At 47.2% G+C, this 25078-nt stretch overlaps 1 protein-coding gene across 5 annotated transcripts; it reads right to left on the bottom strand.

Annotated features, from left to right (window-relative positions):
- Positions 1–1624: 1624 nt before the first annotated feature.
- On the bottom strand, positions 1625–4071 carry LOC123070036 (FCS-Like Zinc finger 11). 5 transcript variants are annotated; one of them, XM_044493047.1, is made up of 5 exons: positions 3876–4066; positions 3711–3789; positions 3460–3554; positions 2274–2963; positions 1625–2156 (listed from the first exon to the last, which is right to left on the bottom strand). In XM_044493047.1, exons 2-5 carry the CDS (start codon positions 3732–3734, stop codon positions 2018–2020), a joined length of 948 nt encoding a protein of 315 aa, XP_044348982.1. In that variant the 5' UTR covers positions 3735–3789; positions 3876–4066; the 3' UTR covers positions 1625–2017. The 5 variants fall into 5 exon arrangements, with proteins under 5 accessions (XP_044348982.1, XP_044348983.1, XP_044348986.1 ...); XM_044493048.1 differs by lacking the exon at positions 3711–3789 and having other exon boundaries at positions 3876–4071; XM_044493051.1 differs by lacking the exon at positions 3711–3789 and having other exon boundaries at positions 2274–2973; positions 3876–4069.
- Between the last annotated feature and the right edge of the window lie 21007 nt (positions 4072–25078).

Raw genomic sequence — 25078 nt, 5'->3', positions numbered from 1 at the left:
ACAGGTACTCCTAAACTAACGAACACAGGGAGCCAATCCGAAGACAGTGAACCCATTCGCAGTATTAGACACTTGACAGTAGTAGCTACTTGAGGGCGCGCGCTACACATCATCTCATGATAGCGGAGGCACCTAAATGGGCTCTGGAGAGAGTGGACAAGGGGTGTCGGGCATTTTTCTGGGCCGGAACCGAGGCGGTGAATGGAGGCAAATGTGTCGTCTCCTGGGCTAGAGTGTGCAGGCCTAAACACTTGGGAGGCTTGGGAGTCATTGACCTGGCTAAGCACGGTATCGCTTTAAGACTTAGATGGGAATGGCTCAGACGCACTGATGATTCCAGGCTGTGGCAAGGCCTCAATCTGACCTCGGACAAAAAGGTGGATCAAGCTTTTGGAAGCCTTGTCAAATGGGAAGTTGGTTCAGGAGGCAAGACCTTGTTCTGGAAAGACCGATGGATACATGGAGCAGCTATTAAAGATTTTGCACCCTTGGTTGTGGCAAAGGTGCGGACACAAGTGGTAAACAGGAGACTTGTGCGAGATGCGATGTGCATGCATTCATGGATGGACGATGTAATGGGCGATCTATGCACTGAGGGTCTCACACAGTTCATCGGCCTTTGGGAGATTCTCTTGGAAGTTCATTTGGACGCTCAGGTCGAGGACTGCCCCATCTGGGCTTGGAACACGTCCGGAGTCTACACGACATCATCTGCGTACAAGATGCTATGCGAGGGAGGAGTCAGATTCCATTGCTTCGGAGCCATATGGAAGTGTTGGGCACCGCTTGCGTGCAAGCTATTCATGTGGCTTGCGGTGCAATATCGTTTATGGACCTCGGACAGGAGAGCTAGGCATGGATTGCAAGACCAAGCATCAAAATGTTACATGTGTGACCAGGAGGAGGATACAATTGACCACATTTTGCTGCAGTGCGTGTTCTCGCGGCAAGTGTGGTTCCGCTGCACTACTAGGGTGGGTTTGACGGCCGACCTTTGCCCAACAAATGACTCAAGATTGGTGCAGTGGTGGACGGATACGAGAAAGCGAATAGATAAGCAGTCTCGGAAAGGCTTTGACACCCTCGTGATGCTAATCTGTTGGACGATATGGAAGCAAAGGAATGCGAGGGTCTTCGACACGGGCATAATCAAGAACGAGTGGGATATTGTAGACTCTATCTTTGATGAGTTGAGGACTTGGGCCAAAGCAGGAGCTTTCGGAGGACAACCGATCATAGAGTAGTCGAGTAGAGCTAGGGAGTGGTGTGGAGGCTTGGTTAGGGTCGGTTTGTGACTCCTAACTAGCGATGTGTAATCTCTTGTACATATTTTTCTTCCTTCTATAAAGCTAAGGTACGCCATTGGCGTACCCTCGAAAAAAAAAGACAGTAGTAGCTACTTGTCGGCTAATTCAATGATCAAGTACTGATCACAACCAAGTTTCGACAAGTTCACTCAAACAAATGCAGTCTCCTGAAAACTGATGGCAGCATCTCAATGTACCAGTCATGGGGGTTATGATTTGCACAGCCACAAACAGACACTACTCCTGCCAAGAATCAAATAGTTCTTGCCATATAAGAACTCTAATCATCAAATGAAGACCCAATACAGAATGAAAGGTGAACAAGATAGTATACTCAAATATTATTGTGTACCACATGCAAATACATGTAGAAGCTTAGGTTCAGATACATGACACAACACTCAATAGGCGTTGACAAAATGACGTCCAATTGAAATTGAGGTTCAGGCAAACACACGCACACACCCTTTTCCGATCAAAATAATAATATGACCGGAAGCACAGTCATCGTTCAGGCTCCTCCAAAAATTTGAGGATCCAGATAACGAAAATAAAGAAATCATTAAGGGGGGTAACTTCATCAGTGCCGCAGCAGACAAAATCTTCACGCAAAAACTTGATCAGCATGATCACATCCATGGCTGCAGCTTATTAACCTCAGACAGCGCTTCAGATACGACCACATCAAGTGTTTACTGATGCTCGCTCGCTCACTGGATCAGTTGGAAAATGCAACGATTGTCAAAGGAAGGGCCGCTGGGATCAGAGTGACCTATCGAAGGTTCACCTTCCATCTCATCTTCCATGAAGTTCTCCCGGCATTCCATGCTGCAGAAGGCTTTGTCACCCCTACGATTGAAAGACATGATACAAAACATTAAACAACAATCAGAACAGCCGCAGATCTATTAAACCAGCAAAAAGGAGAACATAACGATGGTGCATCTAGTTTACTGGAACACTTACTGGTAGATATAGATGTCTTTCCCTTCTTTGAGCTTGTCACCGCAAAAACAACAGAAGCTCATGGTATCCCCATTCAGATGAGGGGCCAAACTCTCCTCACACCCACCCTCATCAGGCATCAGTTGCTCAGCTTGAAACTCAAAAACACGGTCTCCAAAAATGTGGGTAGTTCTAGGGTTTGGACCACGGGTAACAACGCAGGTGTAATCCTCTGAATTGACAATGTCATCCAGGGACATGATACTACCGTTGAGTCCATCACTCATATTCTCATCTTTCTGTTCAAGCAGGCCAGCTTGATTAGGAGCAGTGGAGCTGTTCTTGAGAGTTAAGTTGTCAGTAATCCTCATCTCAGATCCAAGGAGAACCTTCCTGCTGCCCAAGGGTGTGGGGTTGTTTTCATCACTGAGAGAATCCACCAGTCCCAGGCCAACCCTGTCCCCGAGCAAGATCTTTTGGTTCTGGCTGGCTGCGCCGGCATCAAGGAAGGACGATCTGGGTGATCTGGTAGCAAGGCCTGTGAACAATTTCAGGTCTAAGGGGGATGTTGGGCTGCGGACGGCATCCAACTCAATCAAACATTTGGTGCTCAGTTTGACGAGAAGATCAGGGACTCTGAAGAAGCCCATCTTGTGAGCAGCCGATTCAGAGGAAGTTTGTGGAACAGAGGACTCGGCTGCCATTTGATCACTGCAATTTCCTTTTGGGTGTCAATAACTTGATTTATAAGTTCAGGTTTATAATCCAATAGTACTACTCCCTCCGTTTCTAAATATAAGTCTTTGTAGAGATTTTACTAAGGACCACATACGCATGTATATAGATGCATTTTAGAGTATAGATTCACTCATTTTGCTCCTCTGTATGTAGTCCATATGAAATCTCTATGGAACGGAGGGAGTAGAATTTATTTAGAAGAATCTATCTACTGATTCGGTTGGGGAAAAAAACTAGATGGAGTCAAAACAGAAGAATCACTCCACGAGGAGCTGCAGCTAGTATAATACTGTGCAACCAACCAAGAGCCAAACTAAAAGGGTTTCATATTGGAGTTCCTTGGCTTGTAAGCATACACATACATATATACATGGATTAAAGCATCAGGAAAGCATGGGCATACGGAGAAGGCGAAGAAAACAAAAAGATAAAGGCATGTGTGATTGACCAATCATCATCTGATTCTCACCTTTGCTTCACAACCGTCCTTGCCTCAGGAGATTGTTTTGTTTCCTCGCAGCGGCAGCGGCTCCCTCGTGAAGAAAAAAAAAACCGGCAAATCTCCTGAAAAATTCAGCCAAAACCAAGATGAAAGGCCATGAGGAGTAGTCGTTGAAAACCACGAGAAGAGGTTGATTTATCCTCGAAAAAGGAGCGGAGATTAAACCCCAAAAATCTCCAAAAAAAAAGTGAGGGAAAAATAAACGCGGAACCACGGACGATCGGAGAGGCCGTTGAGGGCATCCGAGGACCTAGGCAGATTAGGAGCCCCTCGCGAGCGCGTTCTAATCTGTTCCCCCTGGGCGGAAATGCAGGTCCGGTAAATCCCCGACGCCAGAAGGTAAAATCGGCGAGGATCAAGGAAGGAGGAACGGCCTGCCCTACCTTGGTCTCCTCTCCTCTCCTCGGACGGCAGGGCGGGGCGGGGCGGGGCGGAGGAAGAGCGGAGGCGACTCGAGGGGAGGCTGCAGTATGACAGAAAGATAAGAAGAAATAGGGCGGAGAGGGGAGAGAGAAGGGAGGAAAGGTTTATGTGAGAACTTTTGGCTCCAGTAAGTAGTTGTTGGACCCTACCCCAACCCCTTCTCTCTCTCTATATATATACTTTCTTTTTCTAGGGCTCTCTTCTCTGTACTCAACTCTGATGAACACTGTTTTCTAATTGGGGCACAGAATAATGTGGGCCCAGGTGTCAATCGCTGTGATTTGGTTTGGTTGTTGGCTAATTAGTACTGGTATATACTAATAATAACTATTTTAATGAAAAGGTGATGTTAAGTTTGGAAGGGTGTTAAGACTGTGATGTCATGATGTGGAGACTTGCTTGTCATGTTGTTAGCGGTCAGCAAGAGAGGGAGAGAGGTTTGAAAAGAGCATAGGAGAGGAGAGAGAAAGAGGATAACAGTAATTACTCTACTACTAGTACTACTAGCAGCAGTAGTAGTACTCCGCTTGTGGGCTGTGCGTTGCCTGCAATTATTTTACTATCTTTCACACAGGTGGATGAGAGGAGAGCGGTGGAGTTACCAAGAAAGTCCTCTGTCGAATCAGCTTTTTTGGACCTGTCTTGTGCTGCGGATTTTCTTCTCTGCAAAGTAAGGAAGGATCGTGCCCCGCAAGTCCACTTGCCACAAATGTTTCCTCCACTCCTCCACTACCCGCTTCCACAAGGTACAGCTACAATCTTTCTTTCCCCCTCTATCTATATACGTACGATTGGGGATTATGTCATTCTAAAGTGTAGAGATATTGGGTAACTATAATCTGCATATTGGGAAATTACTAGTTAAGACATAGGAGTAACAAAATTCAGTGCTCGTAAAGAGAACACGTCTCATTACTATACTCTCACAACGTTCCTAGTGAAATTTGTGAGTATATTATACTGCATTCTAACAGTGTGCCTACAAAATAGATAAGGACATCAGGGCATTTCCAATGTCGACCCTCAAACCGCCCGTATATGTCCGGATGAGTTGTGTCATCCAATGCGGTCGTGTATTGTCTGCCGATCGGTCCGGATTATGTTTTTCGAGTAAATTGGAACCAAACGCGGTTTTGCGCAAGTCTAGACAGCAGACACGTAGGACTCCGACACCCCCGGCCCACCCAAAAGGCAGGCGGAGCGCGCTTTTTGTAGCCGTCTGCCCTGTTTCCATGGTAGAATCCCCACTCTCTTCTTCCATCCCGCCGCTCTCCACCCAATTCCTGCCCCTTTCTCCCACTCTCTTCTCCCCTCCCACCGCCGCCACATGGAAATGGAGGAGAGCCTGCCGGAGATGGAGGACGTGGTGGAGGATCCAAACATCCCGCTCGCCCGAAAGATCAACTCGGTGACACGGCAAAATCACCACGTCAAAGCGAAAGCCGCAAAAGGAGGAGACGCTCAAGAAGCGAGTTGCCGACAGAGGGCGTGCTGGTGGCGGTCGTGCTGATCGCGGACGAGGTGGAGGTCGTGGCCGCGGTGCGCAAATGGTGTCACTCATCGTATAGACGCCACCATGGCTGGGGCATTACAAGGCTCCATACTTCTACGCCACCAAGCAACTGGGTAGGCAGTCCCCAGCAGCAGTCACCGTGTCGTTCATCGTCGACGAGAACACAATGCCGCTGCTGTTCTCGGAGTGTTCTTCGCCGCAGCTGGTCTGGGCGCGGATGGCGGGCGGGGAGCAGATGGGTGCCCGCATGCTGTTCGCGTGTATGCCTAAGAGCATCTCCAGCCGTTGGCCCCCCAGGGGGGCGCCTAAAATCGCCGCCTGGGGGTGACCCAGCGTAAAAAGTGGGCCTGGGGGCGAGTTGGCCCCCAGCCGCCGCCCCCAGGGCCGACCCCAGGCGTGGCCAAAAAAAGACAAACTTGGGCTGAAACACGCCAATTTTCGGCAAACTTGGGCTTTTATATTCGCAAACTTGGGCTAAAACATGCCATTACATATAAAAACTAGTCAAAAAAACTTGCTGAAGGAGTGCGATGGAGTGCCCGAGGATTGGAAGGAAGAACGCGACAAGGAAGAGGAGGAGGAGCCGAACCTCCTTGGCGCCCATTGCCCGTCGCGTCGGCGGTGCGCCGGGGCGGCCGTCCTCGCCGGGGGGTACGCCAACGGTGGGTTGTTGCCGCCCTCGAGGTGCGTCAGCACGCCATCGAGGGTGCGGCCGGGGACGCCCCACCAGAGGTGGCGCCCCTCGTTGTTCTTGATGCCGCCGACCACCGGCGCCCCGTTGGTGGACGCCAGCGCCACTGCTGGCGGCGTTCGAAGTATGCCGCCCAAGCCGCGTTGTTGTTGGTGGCGTACCAGGGAAGGGATCGCTCGGCGTCGGTGAGAGAGGCGCGCGCGATCTCGACCTCGTCGGCGAAGTACGATGGCTTGTTGACGGCGTCGGGCAACGGGGGAATGGGCACTCCCCCATTGCGGAGCCTCCAGCCTGTCGGCCGGCGCGCATGTCCGGCGGCGCCGGGATGTTCGCCTGGAATAGGAGCCAGGACTCCTGTTCGCGGAGCGAACGGCGGCTGAAGCCGTTGGCCGCCGCCTCGTCTCCGGGGAAACGCTTGGCCATCAGGGAGAGGGAGTGGCTGGGGGAAGAGATCGGCAGGAGAGGGAGGGCTGGGTTGGGGAGATGAGCTCGGCGGCGGCGCTCGGGAGATGTGTGGAGAGGTGGCACTCCAAGGCGGTGAGCGAGACCATATATAGTCGCGCCGCGTCCATGTGTACGCGTCCGAGGAAGGGGAGGAGTCGGCGCACGTTGGCGCGCCGCCCCGTGACGCGCCGCACCGTGACGCGCCGCCCGTGAGGAATCAATGGCAAAGCTGACCGGCGGCAGCCTTACCATTGATTCCCCGTGGGAAACCGAGGCGTCGGGAAGACGAGGCGGGTGGTGTCGCTGACGCGGCTTCCCCACGGCGCTTTCGTGCCAAAAACGATTCGTCCGGCGCCCCCGAGCGCCCCCCAGCGCGCCGGGTTCTGGTTGGGTCCACCGGCGCCAATTTCGGCCCGAGCCGGCAAAAAATGGGCCCCTGGGGGCGCGACTGGTCCGATTTTTTGGCGCCGACGACCGAAAAGTCGCCTGGGGGGCCTTGTTGGGGGCACGGCTGGAGATGCTCTAAAGTGGGGGAGTTGGCCTACGACACGGACCGGGAGATGATGGACATCATTCACGGCGGAGGCGAAAGAGGAGGTGCCTATGAGGACGGACAGGCGGAAGACTCGAATCCCACCCAGTCCGGCAACTACACCCGGACTGGAACGTAACATGGCTGCACCTAGACCGGCACACAGCAGGCGAACACCCAGACAGGCATGCGGCAAGGGAACACCCTGACAAGCACACATCAGCCGGATTGAGCTGCCGGACAGCAGGAGGAGGATGAGAAGTTGGAAGACAAGGGCAGGGACGATGATCTAGATGATCTGGTCAATGATCCAAAGAAGACGGGTAAAAGAGAAAGCTTCAATATGCGGGAGGACGAGCTATTGTGCAATGCATGGTTGGCCCCTAGCCTCGATCCGATCCATGGCACGAAGCAAAAGGGCACAACCTTATGGAACAACATTCACACATGGTTCCGTGAACACAAGCATTTCACGCCCTACTCTGACGCGGTCATCCGCAAACGTGAATCAAAGTCCCTCAACCATCGTTGGTACACCATCCAAGAGGCCGTCTCGAAGTATTGCGACCACTTGAAGCATCTCATCGCATGATGGCCTAGCGGTGCGTAAATCCACGAGCAAGTAAGTTTATTTGGTCGGATATGCATACTTCGTTGATCACTAGCCGGATATGCATAGTATTGTAGCTGGACATTGATACGTCTCCAACGTATCTATAATTTTTTATTGTTTCATGCTAATATCAATCTTGGATGTTTTATATGCAATTATATATCATTTTTAGGGACTAATAGATTAACCTAGTGCCCAGTGCCAGTTGCTGTTTTTTGCCTATTTTGACTTTTCAGGAGATCAAGATCAAACAAAGTCCAAACGGAGAAAAAACTTTGGATTAACTTTTTCTGGACCAGAAGAGACCCTAGAAGGTTCGGGAGAAGACCTGAAGAGTCACAAGGGAGGGACAAGCTCGAGAGGCGTGCCCTAGGGGGTGCACCCCCAGGCTTGTGTGCCCCTCGTGGCACCTCTTGACCTAATACCACCTTTATAAATTGTCAAATATTCCCCTGACATCAAAGAGCCACCCGAAATACTTTTTCCGCCGCCGCAAGTTTCTGCTCCCATGAGATCCGATCTGGAGGCCTTCTCCAGTACTGTGCCGGAGGGGGAATCAATCACGAAGTGGCTCTACATCAACCTTGCTGCCGTTCTGATGATGTGTGAGTAGTTTACCTCAGACCTATGAGTCCATACACTACTGGAATCAGCTTCTTTGCCGTCCGCCATGGCGGACGGCAAAGGGTCCTTTGCCGTGAGCCAGCGGATGGCAAATCGTCCGGCTGAACACGTGCCAGCAAAGGCCTTCTTTGCCATCCACTTCGTAGAAACGGACGGCAAAGGATTGTGCCATCAGCCATCCGAGGCCAGCAGACGGCAACGACAACGGACGGCAGCGGTGTGAGGTGAGAGCCGTTAGGGGGTTAACAGCGTTCTTTGCCGTCCGCCAGCCGACGGCAAAGAGGCAAAGCTCTTTGCCATCCACTGACGGACGACAAAGAGCTTAGCTAGGCAGCACTGGGATGCTGCCACGTGGCTAGCTATGCCGTCGGCTAGCAGACGGCATAGATGGCCCTGTTTGCCAGGCCTATTTGGTCACTTTGTCGTCCGCTTGCAGACGACAAAATGACCAAATAGGCAGCCAGTGTTGCCAGTTTGCACAGGTGACTGCCACGTGTCCTCTTTGTCGTCTGCTAGCGGACGACAAAGAGCTTTGTCGTCCGCTAGCTGACGGCAAAGAGGCTACACATCCCCTGTTTTTATTTAAATCCAATTAATTAGGCATGGTTTCAAACACAGATATACATGCATACATATCCAACAACATGTCCAACAACATATTTGATCAAATCCAACAACATAGTTCAACAAAGTCCAACATATCCATATATACATAACCACAAACAAGTTTCCAACAACATACCCATATAGACATACATATCCAAACAAGTTTTCATAAACAACAAGGAAGCACCAAGAATAGTACACTCCATGAATCCAAGCCTTCCTCATGTAAAGCAAATCTGCAAATTGGGAAAGATGAAAGTTAGAAGAAGAAGTAGTAGAAGAAGAAGACTAGTTAGAAGAAGAAGAAGAAGAAGAAGAAGAAGAAGATTTTTTCTTCTCTTTCTTTTTCTCCTCTCCTCTTCTTAGAGTTAAGCTCGGTAAAAATGCTAAGTGTAGGTCATTTTAGAGCTAAGCTAGGTAAATAGGTCATTTTGGAGCTTAGTAAGGTTATTATGTCATTTTCGAGGAAAATAAGCTAAGTCTATATCATTTAGGACGTAACAAAGATTATCATGCCATTTTTGACCTAAGTATGCTAAGTATGTCATAAATGAACTGAATAAGCTAAGTATAGCTCATTTTTTTTATATAACTTAGGTAATTATGCCATTTAGAAGGAAAATAAGCTAAGTATCCATTTGTAAAGCAAAACATTAGAGAAAACTTACCCTCATCACAACAAATATGATGAAGATCGCAACTAAGGTAACAATTGGTCCAACGGCATAATGATACCAAGCCTCATTATCAATGGCATATTTTCTAATCTTCTTAAGCTTCAGGCGCATTGCATCCATCTTCAAGCACATTGCATTCATCTTCATCTTGTGATCATCGATGACATCGGCAACATACAATTCCAATGTCATCTTCTCTTCTTCAATTATTTTAATTTTTTCTTTCAAATACTCATGTTCTTTTTCAACTAAATTTAACTTCTCGACAAGAGGGTCGGTTTCAAATTCCAGTTCACATACCTCCTAGATTAAAATATCTGTATGTCAACTTGATGGTCGTAATTGTCATAAATGTGAAATGCAACAAATAGTTATGAAAGAGAATTTACCACATTCGGATCATAAAGTGGGCGAGGGCCGACGGGGACGGAAATCAAGACCATGGCACTATGTATAAGAAATGGTCATACAAAGTAAGAAAATTATACATACCAACTATATAAATCATACAAAGTACAACATAAAAATTTGAATACCTAAGAATCATTATCGGTAATGACGCGCTCATCGTCATCATTAATAAATGCACCATCATCATCACTATCGGTAATGACGTGATCATCATCATCATTAATAAATGCATCATCATCATCACCATCGGTAATGACGTGCTCATCATCATCATTAATAAATGCATCATCATGTGGAAGGCCACCTTTACGTAATCGTTCAAGCATTGACAGGTCATCTGCAGCAGTAACTTCTTCTTCTTTCGGCTCTTCTTGTTCCAGCTCAGGGTCGGATTCACTATCGTTGTCTACTTCAATGTTCTGGGGTGGAGTAGAGCGTTTCTTGAAATGTTTTTTTGGCAAGACGTGTTTCTTGGAAGAATTCTCCTTCGTCATATGTGTCTTGGTTAATGTGACGTTCATAATCCTCTTCATTGGGGCGAGGTGGTCTAACACATGGCGGCACTTCATAAACAACATCCCAACCACTGAGATTTGGATCACTTTGATAGGCCCACGGTAGATAAAAAGCTTGAGTTTCCTATTGAGTCGTAATATAGACATTGGGAACATACAAATGGGTGCTTTGTTTGATTTCGACTAGCCCTATATGTTCATGAGTCCTTCTAGTCTCCCTGGGCTGGAACCAATAACATCTGAAGAGTACGACGTTTGGTGGCTTATCACCATAGAATTGAAGTTCATAAATTGCTTCAACTCTTCCATAATACTCGACACCTCCTTCGCCGATAGCAGAGACACAATAATTTGTAGACTTTCGGTCGGCCATAGATAGCTCTTTGCCATAGGTATGAAAGCGATACTCATTGATGTCGTAATTGTCAAATGAACGGACCTTTTTTTGAACCAAGAGATGAAACCGGGATATTCGCCTCCTTGCTTTGCCAGAAGCTTATACTCTTCGACGGAATCCTTTTGGATCACCGCTCCATACGAGAATATGGCGACGTATCGACTGCATCAAATATCCAGGAAAAAGAGCAGTTCAAAGAAATTAGAAGTTGCGAAACAATGTAACGAGATCTTACTTGATGTACGGCCACACTTCTGTTAGGTTGTTAAAGAGATACAGCGAAATGGTCCACCATTCTTCAACATCCAAAGATACTGGTTTCCAAGCACTGGATGGTGCGAGATTCCCTTTGAATAGGCTCAGGTTGGATTGACCCTTTTTAGGCTCGTCAGCATTGTACCGAGGCTTCGGATTATGCAAATGATGATTTTTGGCTTCGTAGTGTGCTGTCACGAAGTTTGACATCTCCTCAGTGATGAATGCCTCAGCCATCGATGCTTCTGTTCTACGTTTATTTTTACATTTTTCTCGAAGTGTCTTCTGCATCCTCTCAGTTGAGTAGCACCAACGATTTTGCACGCCCCCCCAATCGTGCCTTGGTCGGGAGATGCAAAATCAAGTGTTGCATTGGATTAAAGAAGCTTGACGGAAAGATCATCTCTAACTTGAAGATCAACTCCGGCACCAACTGTTCCATTTCTTCTAGGAGGCCAGGCGATAGTTCTTTTGCACAAAGAACACGGAAGAAATAGCTCAGCTCTGCCAGTACTAGCCATTCATCCTCAGGGTTGAAGCCACGCAACATCACTGACATTATCCGCTCTATCCATATGTGCCAATCATGACTTTTTAGACCAAATATTTTCAATTTATCAAGACTCGCTCCCCTCTTTTGATTTGTTGCATACCCATCGGGGAACATCAACTGCATTTTCACCCACAAAATAATTTCCTTCATAGCTGGCCTTCCAGGATTGAACCATGCCTTTGGCTTCTTCCAGTTCCGCTTTCCTTTCGGTTCTTGCATGTTTTGTAACGGTCTATCACAGAGCTCCTCTAGATCGTCTCTAGCCTTAGTATTATCCTTTGATTTCCCCTCTATGCCGAACAATGCACCAAAAATGGTTTCGGCGATATTCTTTTTCAGTGTGCATCACGTCGATGTTGTGTGGGCAAAGGAGGTCTTTGAAGTAAGGCAGATCCCAGAAGCATGTCTTGTGAGTCCATGCGTGTTCCTTATTATACCCCTTGAAATACCCTGGACGCTCTGGATCTGGATCGAGAGTGTTTATCTAATCTAGGGTCTATTGGCCTATCAACGTAGGTGGTGTAGAGTGTTTGACAACTCTACCTTTCATGAAGTTCTTCTTATCTTTCCTGAACTTATGGTGAGGATCTAGAAACTGTCTATGCAAGTCGAAGCAACTATACTTGCACCCCGCTGTCAGCCAACGAAACTCAAGAGCTCCCTTGCATGTGGGGCATGGGAACCTTCCATGCACACACCAGCCAACGAATAGCGCATACACCGGCAAGTCATGCATCGAGTACATGTACCAGGCACACATTATGAAGTTCTCTTTGCTAAAGGTGTCGTATGTCTTGAACCCATTATCCCAAGCTTCTTGCAATTTGTTAAGCGGCTGCATGTACACATTCATATTCTTCCCTGGATAGTTGGACCCTGGAATTATCAACGTCAGGAAAATGTTCTTTCTTTGCATAATCTGCCTGGGGGGGGGGGAGATTGAGTGGAATGACAAACACGGGCCAACAGCTGTATGGGGCTGCCATCTGACCAAACACACTGAACCCATCTGTGCTGACGGCGACTCGAGGATGCGTTGGATCTGTCGTTTTTCCTTATGTACATGCATCGAAGCGCTTCCACGCTTCACCATCCGATGTGTGCACCATCATCACATTCCCATCTGCATCTAGTTCGGTTCTTTTGCCCATTTTGTGCCATGTCATCTCTCTGGCCATCTCTTCGACCATGAAAAGACGTTGAAGTCTTGGTACGATTGGCATATACCGAAGAACATTAATGCGTATTTTGGTCTGCGTCTTCTCACCCATACCGTTGTCTACCACAACATACCTGGAAGAATTGCAAATGGGACAATAGTTCAAGTCCTCATACTGAAGCCTAAATAAGACACATCCTTTCTCACAGGCATGTATATTCTCATAGGGCATCTTAAGAGCACGGAGGATTTTGTCTGACTGGTACAGGTTTGGAGGTAGCACATGTCCTTTGGGTAGAAATCGTCTGAAAACTGTCATCATCGCATCGTAGCATTCTCTGCCCAAGTTGAATTGAGCCTTCAAAGCCATTATTTGTGAGATGGCATCCAGCTGACAAAGCTCAGTGTGCTCGTGGAGAGGACGTTTTGAGGACTCCAACATTTTAGTGAAGGCCTTTGCAGATTCCTCCATCTCCTCGTCCAAGTCCCGAGCATCGTCAAAGTCTTGCACCATGTCTGTGGTCCCGGTACCATGCTCGTCGGTGCAACGATGAACCACCTCGGCTCTGGCACGTTGGGCAGACTCACCATGTAATGTCCAGACCATGTAACCAGGCGTAAAACCAAACTTCTGCTGGTGTTTACTCATTTGAAGCTCGTCCCTCTGATTATAGTTGTCCCACCGGACACAGGGGCACCAGCTAAATTTCTGGCCATTTGCAAATGCGGCTCTAACAAACCCCTTAGTTTTTGTTAACCATTCCTCGGTCCAAACATACTGACTAGTGTAACCGGTGTACATCCACGCACGATCACTCATATTGACTTCCTACTGGACACACAAGAAACATATACATAATTAGGCAAACCATATCCATCAGCTAATGGAGTTTGTTAGTTTTATTACGTCCATGCAACCTACACGCTAATAGGTAAGGATACTATTGGGGAACGTAGCAGAAATTCAAAATTTTCCTACGTGTCACCAAGATCTATCTATGGAGAAACCAGAAACGAGGGGAAGGAGAGTGCATCTACATACCCTTGTAGATTGCTAAGCGGAAGCGTTCAAGAGAACGGGTTTGAAGGATTCGTACTCGTCGTGATCCAAATCACCGGAGATCCTAGTGCCGAACGGACGGCACCTCCGCGTTCAACACACGTACAGCCCGGTGACGTCTCCCATGCCTTGATCCAGCAAGGAGAGATGGAGAGGTTGAGGAAGACTCCATCCAGCAGCAGCACAACGGCGTGGTGGTGATGGAGGAGCGTGGCAATCCTGCAGGGCTTCGCCAAGCACCGCGGGAGAGGAGGAGTACTTGGGAGAGGGGGAGGGTTGTGCCAGAACTTGGATGCGGCTGCCCTCCCACCCCCCACATATATATATAGGGGCAAGGGAGAGGGGGGCCGGCCCCCTCAGATCCAATCTGAGGAGGGGGCGGTGGCCAAGGGGGGGAGGAGTGCCTCCCAAGTCAAGTGGAGGCCCTCCCCCTTAGGGTTTCCCCTCTCCCATGCGCATGGGCCTTGGGGGGGCTGGTGCCCCTGGCCCATTAAGGCTAGGGCGCCCCCTTAGAGCCCATGCTTCTGTATTGGACGTGACAATTTCCGGACCTCCGGACCCCTCCGGAATCCTCCGGAACCTTCTGGAAGCTTCCCGGTACAATACCGAAAAAACCCGAACTTTTTCCGGAACCCAAACAACAACTTTCCATATATAAATCTTTACCTCCGTACCATTCCGGAACTCCTCGTGACGTCCTGGATCTCATCCGGGACTCCGAACAACATTCAGTAACCACATACAAACTTCCTTTATAACCCTAGCGTCATCGAACCTTAAGTGTGTAGACCCTACGGGTTCGGGAACCATGCAGACATGATCGAGACGTTCTCCGGTCAATAACCAACAGCGGGATCTGGATACCCATGTTGGCTCCCACATGTTCCACGATGATCTCATCGGATGAACCACGATGTCAAGGACTCAATAGATCCCGTATTCAATTCCCTTTGTCCAGCAGTATTATACTTGCCCGAGATTCGATCGTTGGTATGCCGATACCTTGTTCAATCTCGTTACCGGCAAGTCTCTTTACTCGTTCCATAACACATCATCCCATGATCAACCCTTTAATCACATTGTGCACATTATGATGATGTCCTACCGAGTGGGCCCAGAGATACCTCTCCGTCACACGGAGTGACAAATCCCTGTCTCGATTCATGCCAACCCAACAGACACTTTCGGAGATACCTGTAGTGCACCTTTATAGCCACCCAGTTACGTTGTGATGTTTGGTACACCCAAAGAATTCCTACGGTATCCGGGAGTTGCACAATCTCATGGTCTAAGGAAATGATACTTGACATTAGAAAAGCTTTAGCATACGAACTACACGATCTTTGTGCTAGGCTTAGGATTGGGTCTTGTCCATCACATCATTCTCCTAATGATGTGATCCCGTTATCAACGACATCCAATGTCCATGGTCAGGAAACCGTAACCATCTATTGATCAACAAGCTAGTCAACTAGAGGCTTACTAGGGACATGGTGTTGTCTATGTACCCACACATGTATCTGAGTTTCCTATCAATACAATTATAGCATGGATAATAAACGATTATCATGAACAAGGAAATATAATAATAACTAATTTATTATTGCCTCTAGGGCATATTTCCAATAGTCTCCCACTTGCACTAGAGTCAATAATCTAGTTCACATCGCCATGTGATTAACACTCACAGGTCACATCGGCATGTGACCAACATCCAAAGAGTTTACTAGTGTCATTAAACTAGTTCACATCATCATGTGATTAAGACTCAATGAGTTCTGGGGTTTGATCATGTTTTGCTTGTGAGAGAGGTTTTAGTCAATGGGTCTGCAATATTCAGATCCGTATGTACTTCGCAAATCTCTAGGTCATATTGTAAATATTGCTTCCACGCTCCACTTGGAGCTATTCCAAATGGTTGTTCCACTATACGTATCCGGCTTCTCTACTCAGAGCTATCCGGATAGGTGTTAAGCTTGCATCGATGCAACTCTTTACGTCGAACTCTTTATCACCTCCATAACCGAGAAACATATCCTTATTCCTCTAAGGATAATTTTGACCGCTATCTGGTGATCCACTCCTTGATCACCTTTGTAACCTCTTGCCAGACATGTGGCAAGGCACACATCAGGTGCGGTACTCAGCATAGCATACTGTAGAGCCCACGTCTAAAGCATAGGGGACGACCTTCGTCCTTTCTCTCTCTTCTACCGTGGTCGAGCTTTAAGTCTTAACTTCATACCTTACAACTCAGGCAAGAACTCCTTCTTTGACTGATCCATATTGAACACCTTCAAGATCATGTCAAGGTATATGCTCATTTGAAAGTACCATTAAGCATTTTTTGATCTATCCTCATAGATCTTGACGCTCAATGTTCAAGTAGCTTAATCCAGGTTTTCTATTCAAAAACACCTTTCAAATAACCCTATATGCTTTCCAGAAATTCTACATCATTTCTGATCAACAATATGTCAACAGCATATACTCATCAGAAATTCTATAGTGCTCCCACTCACTTCTTCGGAAATACAAGTTTCTCATAAACTTTGTATAAACCCAAAATCTTTGATCATCTTATCAAAGTGCATATTCCAACTCCGAGATGCTTACTCCAGTCCATGGAAGGATCGCTGGAGCTAGCATACCCTTTAGCATCCTTAGGATCGACAAAACCTTTCTGATTGTATCGCATACAACCTTTCCTTACGAAAACTGGTAAGGAAACTCATTTTGACATCCATCTCCCAGATTTCATGAATGCAGCTTGTGCTAACATGATTCTGACGGACTTTAAGCATCGCTACGGATGAGAAAATCTCATCGCAGTCAACTCCTTGAACTTGTGAAAAACTCTTCGCCACAAGTCGAGCTTCATAGACGGTGACATTACCGTCCACGTCCGTCTTCTTCTTAAAGATCCATTTATCTCAATGGCTTGACGATCATCGGGAAAGTCCACCAAAGTCCATGCTTTGTTCTGATACATGGATCCCATCTCGGATTTCATGGCTTCTAACCATTTGTCGGAATATGGGCCCACCATCGCTTCCCCATAGCTCGTAGGTTCATTGTTGTCTAGCAACATGACCTTCAAGATAGGATTACTGTACTACTCTGAAGTAGTACGCATCCTTGTCACCCTACAAGGTACGGTAGTGACTTGATCCGAAACTTCATGATCACTATCATAAGCTTCTACTTCAATTGGTGTAGGCGCCACAGGAACAACTTCCTGTGCCCTGCTACACACTTGTTGAAGTGATGGTTCAATAACCTCATCAAGTCTCCACCATCCTCCCACTCAATTTTTGAGACAAACTTTTTCTCGAGAAAGGACCCGATTCAAGAAACAATCCCTATTGCTTTCGGATCTGAATTAGGAGGTATACCCAACTGTTTTGGGTGTCCTATGAAGATGCATTTTATCTGCTTTGGGTTCGAGCTTATCAACCTGAAACTTTTTCACATAAGCGTCGCAGCCCCAAACTTTTAAGAAACGACAACTTAGGTTTCTCCAAACCATAGTTCAAACGGTGTCGTCTCAACGGAATTACGTGGTGCCTTATTAAAGTGACCGCGATTGTCTCTAATGCCTAACCCATGAACGATAGTGGTAATTTGATAAGAGACATCATGGTACGCACCATATCCAATAGGGTGCAACTATGATGTTAGGACACACCATCACACTATGGTGTTCCAGGCGGTATTAATTGTGAAACAATTTCCACAATGTCTTAATTACGTGCCAAAGCTCTTCACTCAGATACTCATCTCTATGATCATATCATAGACATTTTATCATCTTGTCACGATGATCTTCAACTTCGCTCTGAAATTACTTGAACCATTCAATAATTCAGACTTGTGTTTCATCAAGTAAATATACTTAGTATCTACTCAAATCATCCATGAAGTATGAACATAACGATATCCACTGCGTGCCTCAGCACTCATTGGACTGCACACATCAAAATGTATTACTTCCAACAAGTTGCTTTCTTGTTCCATTTTACTGAAACGAGGCTTTCAGTCATCTTGCCCATGTGGTATGACTTGCATGTCTGAAGTGATTCAAAATCGAGTGAGTCCAAAACGGTCCATCTGCATGGAGTTTCTTCATGCGTATACACCAACAGACATGGTTCACATGTCTCAAACTTTTCAAAACGAGTGAGTCCAAAGATCCATCAACATGGATCTTCTTCATGCGTTTTATACCAATATGACTTACATGGCAGTGCCACAAGTAAGTGGTACTATCATTACTATCTTATATCTTTTGGCATGAAAATGTGTATCACTACAATCGAGATTCAATAAACCATTCCTATTAGGTGCAATACCATTGAAGGTATTATTCAAATAAATAGAGTAACCATTATTCTCCTTAAATGAATAACCGTATTGCGATAGACATAATCCAATCATGTCTATGCTCAACGCAAACACCAAATGACAATTATTCAGGTTTAATACTAATCTTGATGGTAGAGGGAGCGTGCGATGTTTGATCACATCAAACTTGGAAACACTTCCAACATATATCGTCAACTCACCTTTAGCTAGTCTCCGTTTATTCCGTAGCTCTTTTATTTCGAGTTACTAACACTTAGTAACAGAACCGGTATCTTAATATCCTGGTGCTACTAGGAGTACTAGTAAAGTACACATTAACATAATGTATATCCAATATACTTCTATCGACCTTGCGAGCCTTCTCATCTACCAAGTATCTAGGGTAATGCTGCTCCAGTGGCTGTTCCCCTTATTATAGAAGCACTTAGTCTCGGGTTTGGGTTCAACCTTGGGTTTCTTCACTAGAGCAGTAGCTGATTTGCCATTTCATGAAGTATCCCTTCTTGCCCTTGCCCTTCTTGAAACTAGTGGTTTCACCAACCATCAACAATTGATGCTCCTTCTTGATTTCTACTTTCGCGGTGTCAAACATCGCAAATACCTCAAGGATCATCATATCTATCCCTGATATGTTATAGTTCATCACGAAGCTCTAGCAGCTTGGTGGCAATGACTTTGGAGAAACATCACTATCTCATCTGGAAGATCAACTCCCACTCGATTCAAGTGATTGTTGCACTCAGACAATCTGAGCACAAGCTCAACGATTGAGCTTTTCTCCCTTAGTCTGCCGGCTAAGAAAATCGTCGGAGGTCTTATACCTCTTGACATGGGCATGAGCCTGAAATCCCAATTTCAGCCCTCGAAACATCTCATATGTTCCGCGACATTTTGAAAACGTCTTTGGTGCCTCTACTCTAAACCATTTAACTGAACTATCATGTAGTTATCAAAACGTGTATGTACGATGTTCGCAACATCCACAGACGACGTTTGGGGTTCTGCACACTGAGCGGTGCATTAAGGACATAAGCTTTCTACCGATCGCATAATCGCTACTATCAACTTTCAACTATATTTTCTCTAGGAACATATCTAAAACAGTAGAACTAAAGCGCGAGCTATGACATAATTTGCAAAGGGTCTTTTGACTATGTTCAGGATAATTAAGTTCATCTTATGAACTCCCACTCAGATAGACATCCCTCTAGTCATCTAAGTGATTACATGATCCGAGTCAACTAGGCCGTGTCCGATCATCACGTGAGACGGACTAGTCATCATCGGTGAACATCTTCATGTTGATCGTATCCTCCATATGACTCATGCTCGACCTTTCGGTCTTTTGTGTTCCAAGGCCATGTCTGTACATGCTAGGCTCGTCAAGTTAACCTAAGTGTTTCGCGTGTGTAAATCTGGCTTACACCCGTTGTATGTGAACGTAAGAGTCTATCACACCCGATCATCACGTGGTGCTTCGAAACGACGAACTTTCGCAACGGTGCACAGTTAGGGGGAACACTTTCTTGAAATTTTAATGAGGGATCATCTTATTTACTACCGTCGTTCTAAGCAAATAAGATGTATAAACATGATAAACATCACATGCAATCAAATAGTGACATGATATGGCCAATATCATTTTGCTCCTTTTGATCTCCATCTTCGGGGCTCCATGATCATCATCATCACCGGCATGACACCATGATCTCCATTATCGTGTCTCCATGAAGTTGTCTCGCCAACTTATTACTTCTACTACTATGGCTACCGGTTAGCAATAAAGTAAAGTAATTACATGGCGTTGTTCAATGACACGCAGGTCATACAATAAATAAAGACAACTCCTACGGCTCCTGCCGGTTGTCATACTCATCGACATGCAAGTCGTGATTCCTATTACAAGAACATGATCAATCTCATACATCACATATCAGTCATCAAATTCTTCTTGGCCATATCACATCACATAGCATACGCTGCAAAAACAAGTTAGACGTCCTCTAATTGTTGTTTGCATGTTTTACGTGGCTGCTATGGGTTTCTAGCAAGAACGTTTCTTACCTACACAAAAGCCACAACGTGATATGCCAATTGCTATTTACCCTTCATAAGGACCCTTTTCATCGAATCCGTTCCGACTAAAGTGGGAGAGACTGGCACCCGCTAGCCACCTTATGCACCAAGTGCATGTCAGTCGGTGGAACCTGTCTCACGTAAGTGTACGTGTAAGGTCGGTTTGGGCCGCTTCATCCCACAATGCCGCCGAATCAAGATTGGACTAGTAACGGTAAGCATATTGAACAAAATCAACACCCACAACTACTTTGTGTTCTACTCGTGCAAAGAATCTACGCAATAGACCTAGCTCATGATGCCACTGTTGGGGAACGTAGCAGAAATTCAAAAATTTCCTACGTGTCACCAAGATCTATCTATGGAGAAACCAGCAACGAGGGGAAGGAGAGTGCATCTACATACCCTTGTAGATTGCTAAGCGGAAGCATTCAAGAGAATGGGGTTGAAGGAGTCGTACTCGTCGTGATTCAAATCACCGGAGATCCTAGTGCCGAACGGACGGCACCTCCGCGTTCAACAGACGTACAACCCGGTGATGTCTCCCATGCCTTGATCCAGCAAGGAGAGAGGGAGAGGTTGAGGAACACTCCATCCAGCAGCAGCACAACGGCGTGGTGGTGATGGAGGAGCGTGGCAATCCTGCAGGGCTTCGCCAAGCACCGCGGGAGAGGAGGAGTACTTGGGAGAGGGGGAGGGCTGTGCCAGAACTTGGGTGCGGCTGCCCTCCCACCCCCACATATATATAGGGGCAAGGGAGATGGGGGCCGGCCCCCTCAGATCCAATCTGAGGAGGGGGCGGCGGCCAAGGGGGGGAGGAGTGCCTCCCAAGTCAAGTGGAGGCCCTCTCCCTTAGGGTTTCCCCTCTCCCATGCGCATGGGCCTTGGGGGGGCTGGTGCCCCTGGCCCATTAAGGCTAGGGCGCTCCCTTACAGCCCATTCTGCTGTATTGGACGTGGTGGAACAATTTCCGGACCTCCGGACCCCTCCGGAATCCTCCGGAACCTTCTCGAAGCTTCCATGTACAATACCGAAAAAACCCGAACTTTTTCCGGAACCCGAACAACAACTTTCCATATATAAATCTTTACCTCCGGACCATTCCGGAACTCCTCGTGATGTCCGGGATCTCATCCGGGACTCCGAACAACATTCGGTAACCACATACAAACTTCCTTTATAACCCTAGCATCATCGAACCTTAAGTGTGTAGACCCTATGGGTTCGGGAACCATGCAGACATGACCGAGACGTTCTCCGGTCAATAACCAACAGCGGGATCTGGATACCCATGTTGGCTCCCACATGTTCCAAGATGATCTCATCGGATGAACCACGATGTCAAGGACTCAATAGATCCTGTATTCAATTCCCTTTGTCCAGCGGTATTATACTTGCCCGAGATTCGATCGTTGATATGCCGATACCTTGTTCAATCTCGTTACCGGCAAGTCTCTTTACTCATTCCGTAACACATCATCCCGTGATCAACCCTTTGATCACATTGTGCACATTATGATGATGTCCTACCGAGTGGGCCCAGAGATACCTCTCCGTCACACAGAGTGACAAATCCCTGTCTCGATTCGTGCCAACCCAACATACACTTTCGGAGATACCTGTAGTGCACCTTTATAGCCACCCAGTTACGTTGTGACGTTTGGTACACCCAAAGAATTCCTACGGTATCCGGGAGTTGCACAATCTCATGGTCTAAGGAAATGATACTTGACATTAGAAAAGCTTTAGCATACGAACTACACAATCTTTGTGCTAGGCTTAGGATTGGGTCTTGTCCATCACATCATTCTCCTAATGATGTGATCCCGTTATCAACGACATCCAATGTCCATGGTCAGGAAACCGTAACCATCTATTGATCAACAAGTAGTCAACTAGAGGCTTACTAGGGACATGGTGTTGTTTATGTACCTACACATGTATCTGAGTTTCCTATCAATACAAGTATAGCATGGATAATAAACGATTATCATGAACAAGGAAATATAATAATAACTAATTTATTATTGCCTCTAGGGCATATTTCCAACAGATAGGTCCTAATCCCAGCCGAGTATGTGTAGATTGGGTTCATTTTCCCATGCTCTGCTCCGAAGCCGACGCAAAATTTTGGCAGCACCTCCCTGCTGTTCTCCTGATACACGTCTCGGCAATAAGCAGAGAGGATGTGTACCCGGAGAACAATAGGGAGGCACTGACTAAATTCCGCATCAGATCCAGAGCTGAGCATATGGGAAAACGAACCCAATCTACACATACTCGGGCTGTTCATGGATAACGTTGGACAATTTGAAAGAATCACAATTATAAATATGCAAATGCATGCATATATATAGATGTAACCCTTTCGAACGGGAGACGCATAGTGGTTACGCATACTGATGATTGACACCTATGGCTAGAAAGTTTCATCGGCACGAAGACCGGAACAGAGCAAATGAAGGGGGAAGGAGGAGATGTCATTTGTTCTCACCAATGAATGCAGGGGCAGAGCTCATTGAACACTAGACCCTCACAACGACGAAATAACTGCATATTTAAATCGAAAGATGAGTAACATAGCAAGTATTCGACATCGACGGTCACATGTACCTCGCACTAACGATACTTGCCATTTACGGTACCATCGACACCGAGGAACCCTCTAACCCGCTTGTCCCCGGGTAAACTAAATAGCAACTACCATCGGTGCAAGGTACATGAGGCGGACAACATTGAACACTAGATTCACATCCCACAAGTGAAGCCAGCGCCCGGCGTCCCACAACAATAGTTCTGGTGGCCGATGACGGTCGAACACCTTGGCGAATTTGTCTGGCAGCCTCTGCGATGAAGATTAAAGCCAACTTTTAAAATTTTCAAACAACCAAACCGACTTGAGTTAGTTTGGGTGTTTCTAGTTTCAACACTTAGCTTTCAATCGTCATCTCTGAGGCTGCCAGACAAATTTGCAATGGTGTTCGACCGCCATCGACGCCGAGAACTGTTGCTGCTGGATGCAGGACCCCTGTGTCACTTATGGGACATGGATGTAGTATTCGACACCGACAGCCACATGTACCTCGCACTGACGATACTTACTATTTAGGGTACCTTCGACACCAAGGAACCCCCTAATTAACTCCCTAATTCGCAATGGTGTTCGACCGCCATCGACGCCGAGAACAGTCAACGCACGATCAACAAGTCAGCACTCAGACCAGGGGTTCTCGGCATGGCCATCGGGACCCACTGGATCCACCATCTATCCCCCGGGCAACCCTCTTCCTTTTTCCCTTTTTCCTCTTCTTCTACTTATTTTTCTTTTTTCAGTTATTTTCTTCTTCTAACTATCTAAACCTAAATCTGGCAGTAACCTAATCCTACCACTAAAACCTAAACCTAAACACAAAAAACAGTAAAAAAATCACCTTGGGCGGCGGGGACGGGGTGCCGCCGGGGCGGCAAGCCTTGGGCGGCTCGGCGGTGGTGGAGGAGGCGGCGGGAGACGGGGCGGCGGGGGCGGGGCGCCGCCACGGGCCAGGGGGTGGGGCGGGGCGGGGCGGCGAGCCGGGCGCCGCGGCGGGGGTGGTACGGGGTGGGCGGCGAGCCGGGCGCCGCGGCAGGGGTGGTGCAGGGCGGGGCGGCGAAGCCAGCCGGGCCGGGGCGATGGGGCGGGGCTCCGGGCCGGCGGGGCAGTGGGGAGATGGGACGGGGTGGCGGTCGAGGACGGCGGCGCGGGTGGTGAAGAGGAGATCGAGAGAGAGGGGAGGGGCCGCGGGCGCGTCCCCTTTTCTTAGTAGGTCAGTTCTTTGCCGTCTGCTAGCAGACGACAAAGAACATACCTAGTGGGGTGGGGCCGAGGTGAAACGGACGACCTAACGGCCGCTCTCTTTGCCGTCTGCTGGCTGACGACAATGAAGTTTTGCCGTCAGCCAGCAGACGACAAAGAAAACGGCCATTAGGTCGTCCCCATACGTCCGCCACCCACGCTCTTTGCGGTCAGCTGGCGGACGGCATAGATTTGCTAATGGCAAAGCCCTCCGTTGTCATCCGCTGCCTCTTTGCCGTCCGTTTTTTGGTGGCTGATGGCAAAGCCTCTCTTTGCCGTCCGCCAGTTGACGGCAACGAGTTGGCAGACGACAAATTAGCAAATTCCAGTAGTGATAGCTAGTAGCGAGATGCCTTCTTCTCTCTCCTTGATCTTCAATACAATGTTCTCCTTGATGTTCTTGGAGATCTATTCGATGTAGTGACTTTTTGCGGCGTGTTTGTTGGGATCCAATGAATTGTGAGTTTATAATCAGATTTAACCATGAATATTATTTGAGTTTTCTCTACACCCTTTTATGCATGATTGTTATAGCTTTGTATTTCTCTTCGATCTATTGATTTGTTTTAGCCAACTAGATTGGTTTTTCTTGCAATGGGAGAGGTGCTTTGTGATGGGTTCTATCTTGCGGTGCTCAATCCCAGTGACAGAAGGGGACATGACATGTATTGCTTAAGGCATAAAAAGATGGGGTTTATTCATACGTGAGTTTTCTTTGTCTACATGATGTCATCTTGCTTAAGGCATTACTCCGTTCTTTTATGAACTTAATGCTCTAGATGCATGCTGGAAAGCGGTCGATGTGTGGAGTAATAGTAGTATAGGCAGAATTGTTTTGGT

This window comes from Triticum aestivum, chromosome 3B (assembly GCF_018294505.1).
Source record: "Triticum aestivum cultivar Chinese Spring chromosome 3B, IWGSC CS RefSeq v2.1, whole genome shotgun sequence".
In the NCBI taxonomy this organism is placed as follows: Eukaryota; Viridiplantae; Streptophyta; class Magnoliopsida; order Poales; family Poaceae; genus Triticum; species Triticum aestivum.
Note: the sequence above shows the minus strand (reverse complement) of the source record. Positions and strands in the feature narration are given on the sequence as shown.

Coding starts and splice junctions, on each gene's coding strand:
- LOC123070036 (XM_044493047.1), bottom strand. CDS start 3,734: ATGCCCTCAACGGCCTCTCCGATC. Junction 3,555..3,710: donor CCTCAACGGCCTCTCCGATC/GTCCGTGGTTCC, acceptor TGAATTTTTCAG/GAGATTTGCCGGTTTTTTTT. Junction 2,964..3,459: donor AGGACGGTTGTGAAGCAAAG/GTGAGAATCAGA, acceptor AGGAAATTGCAG/TGATCAAATGGCAGCCGAGT.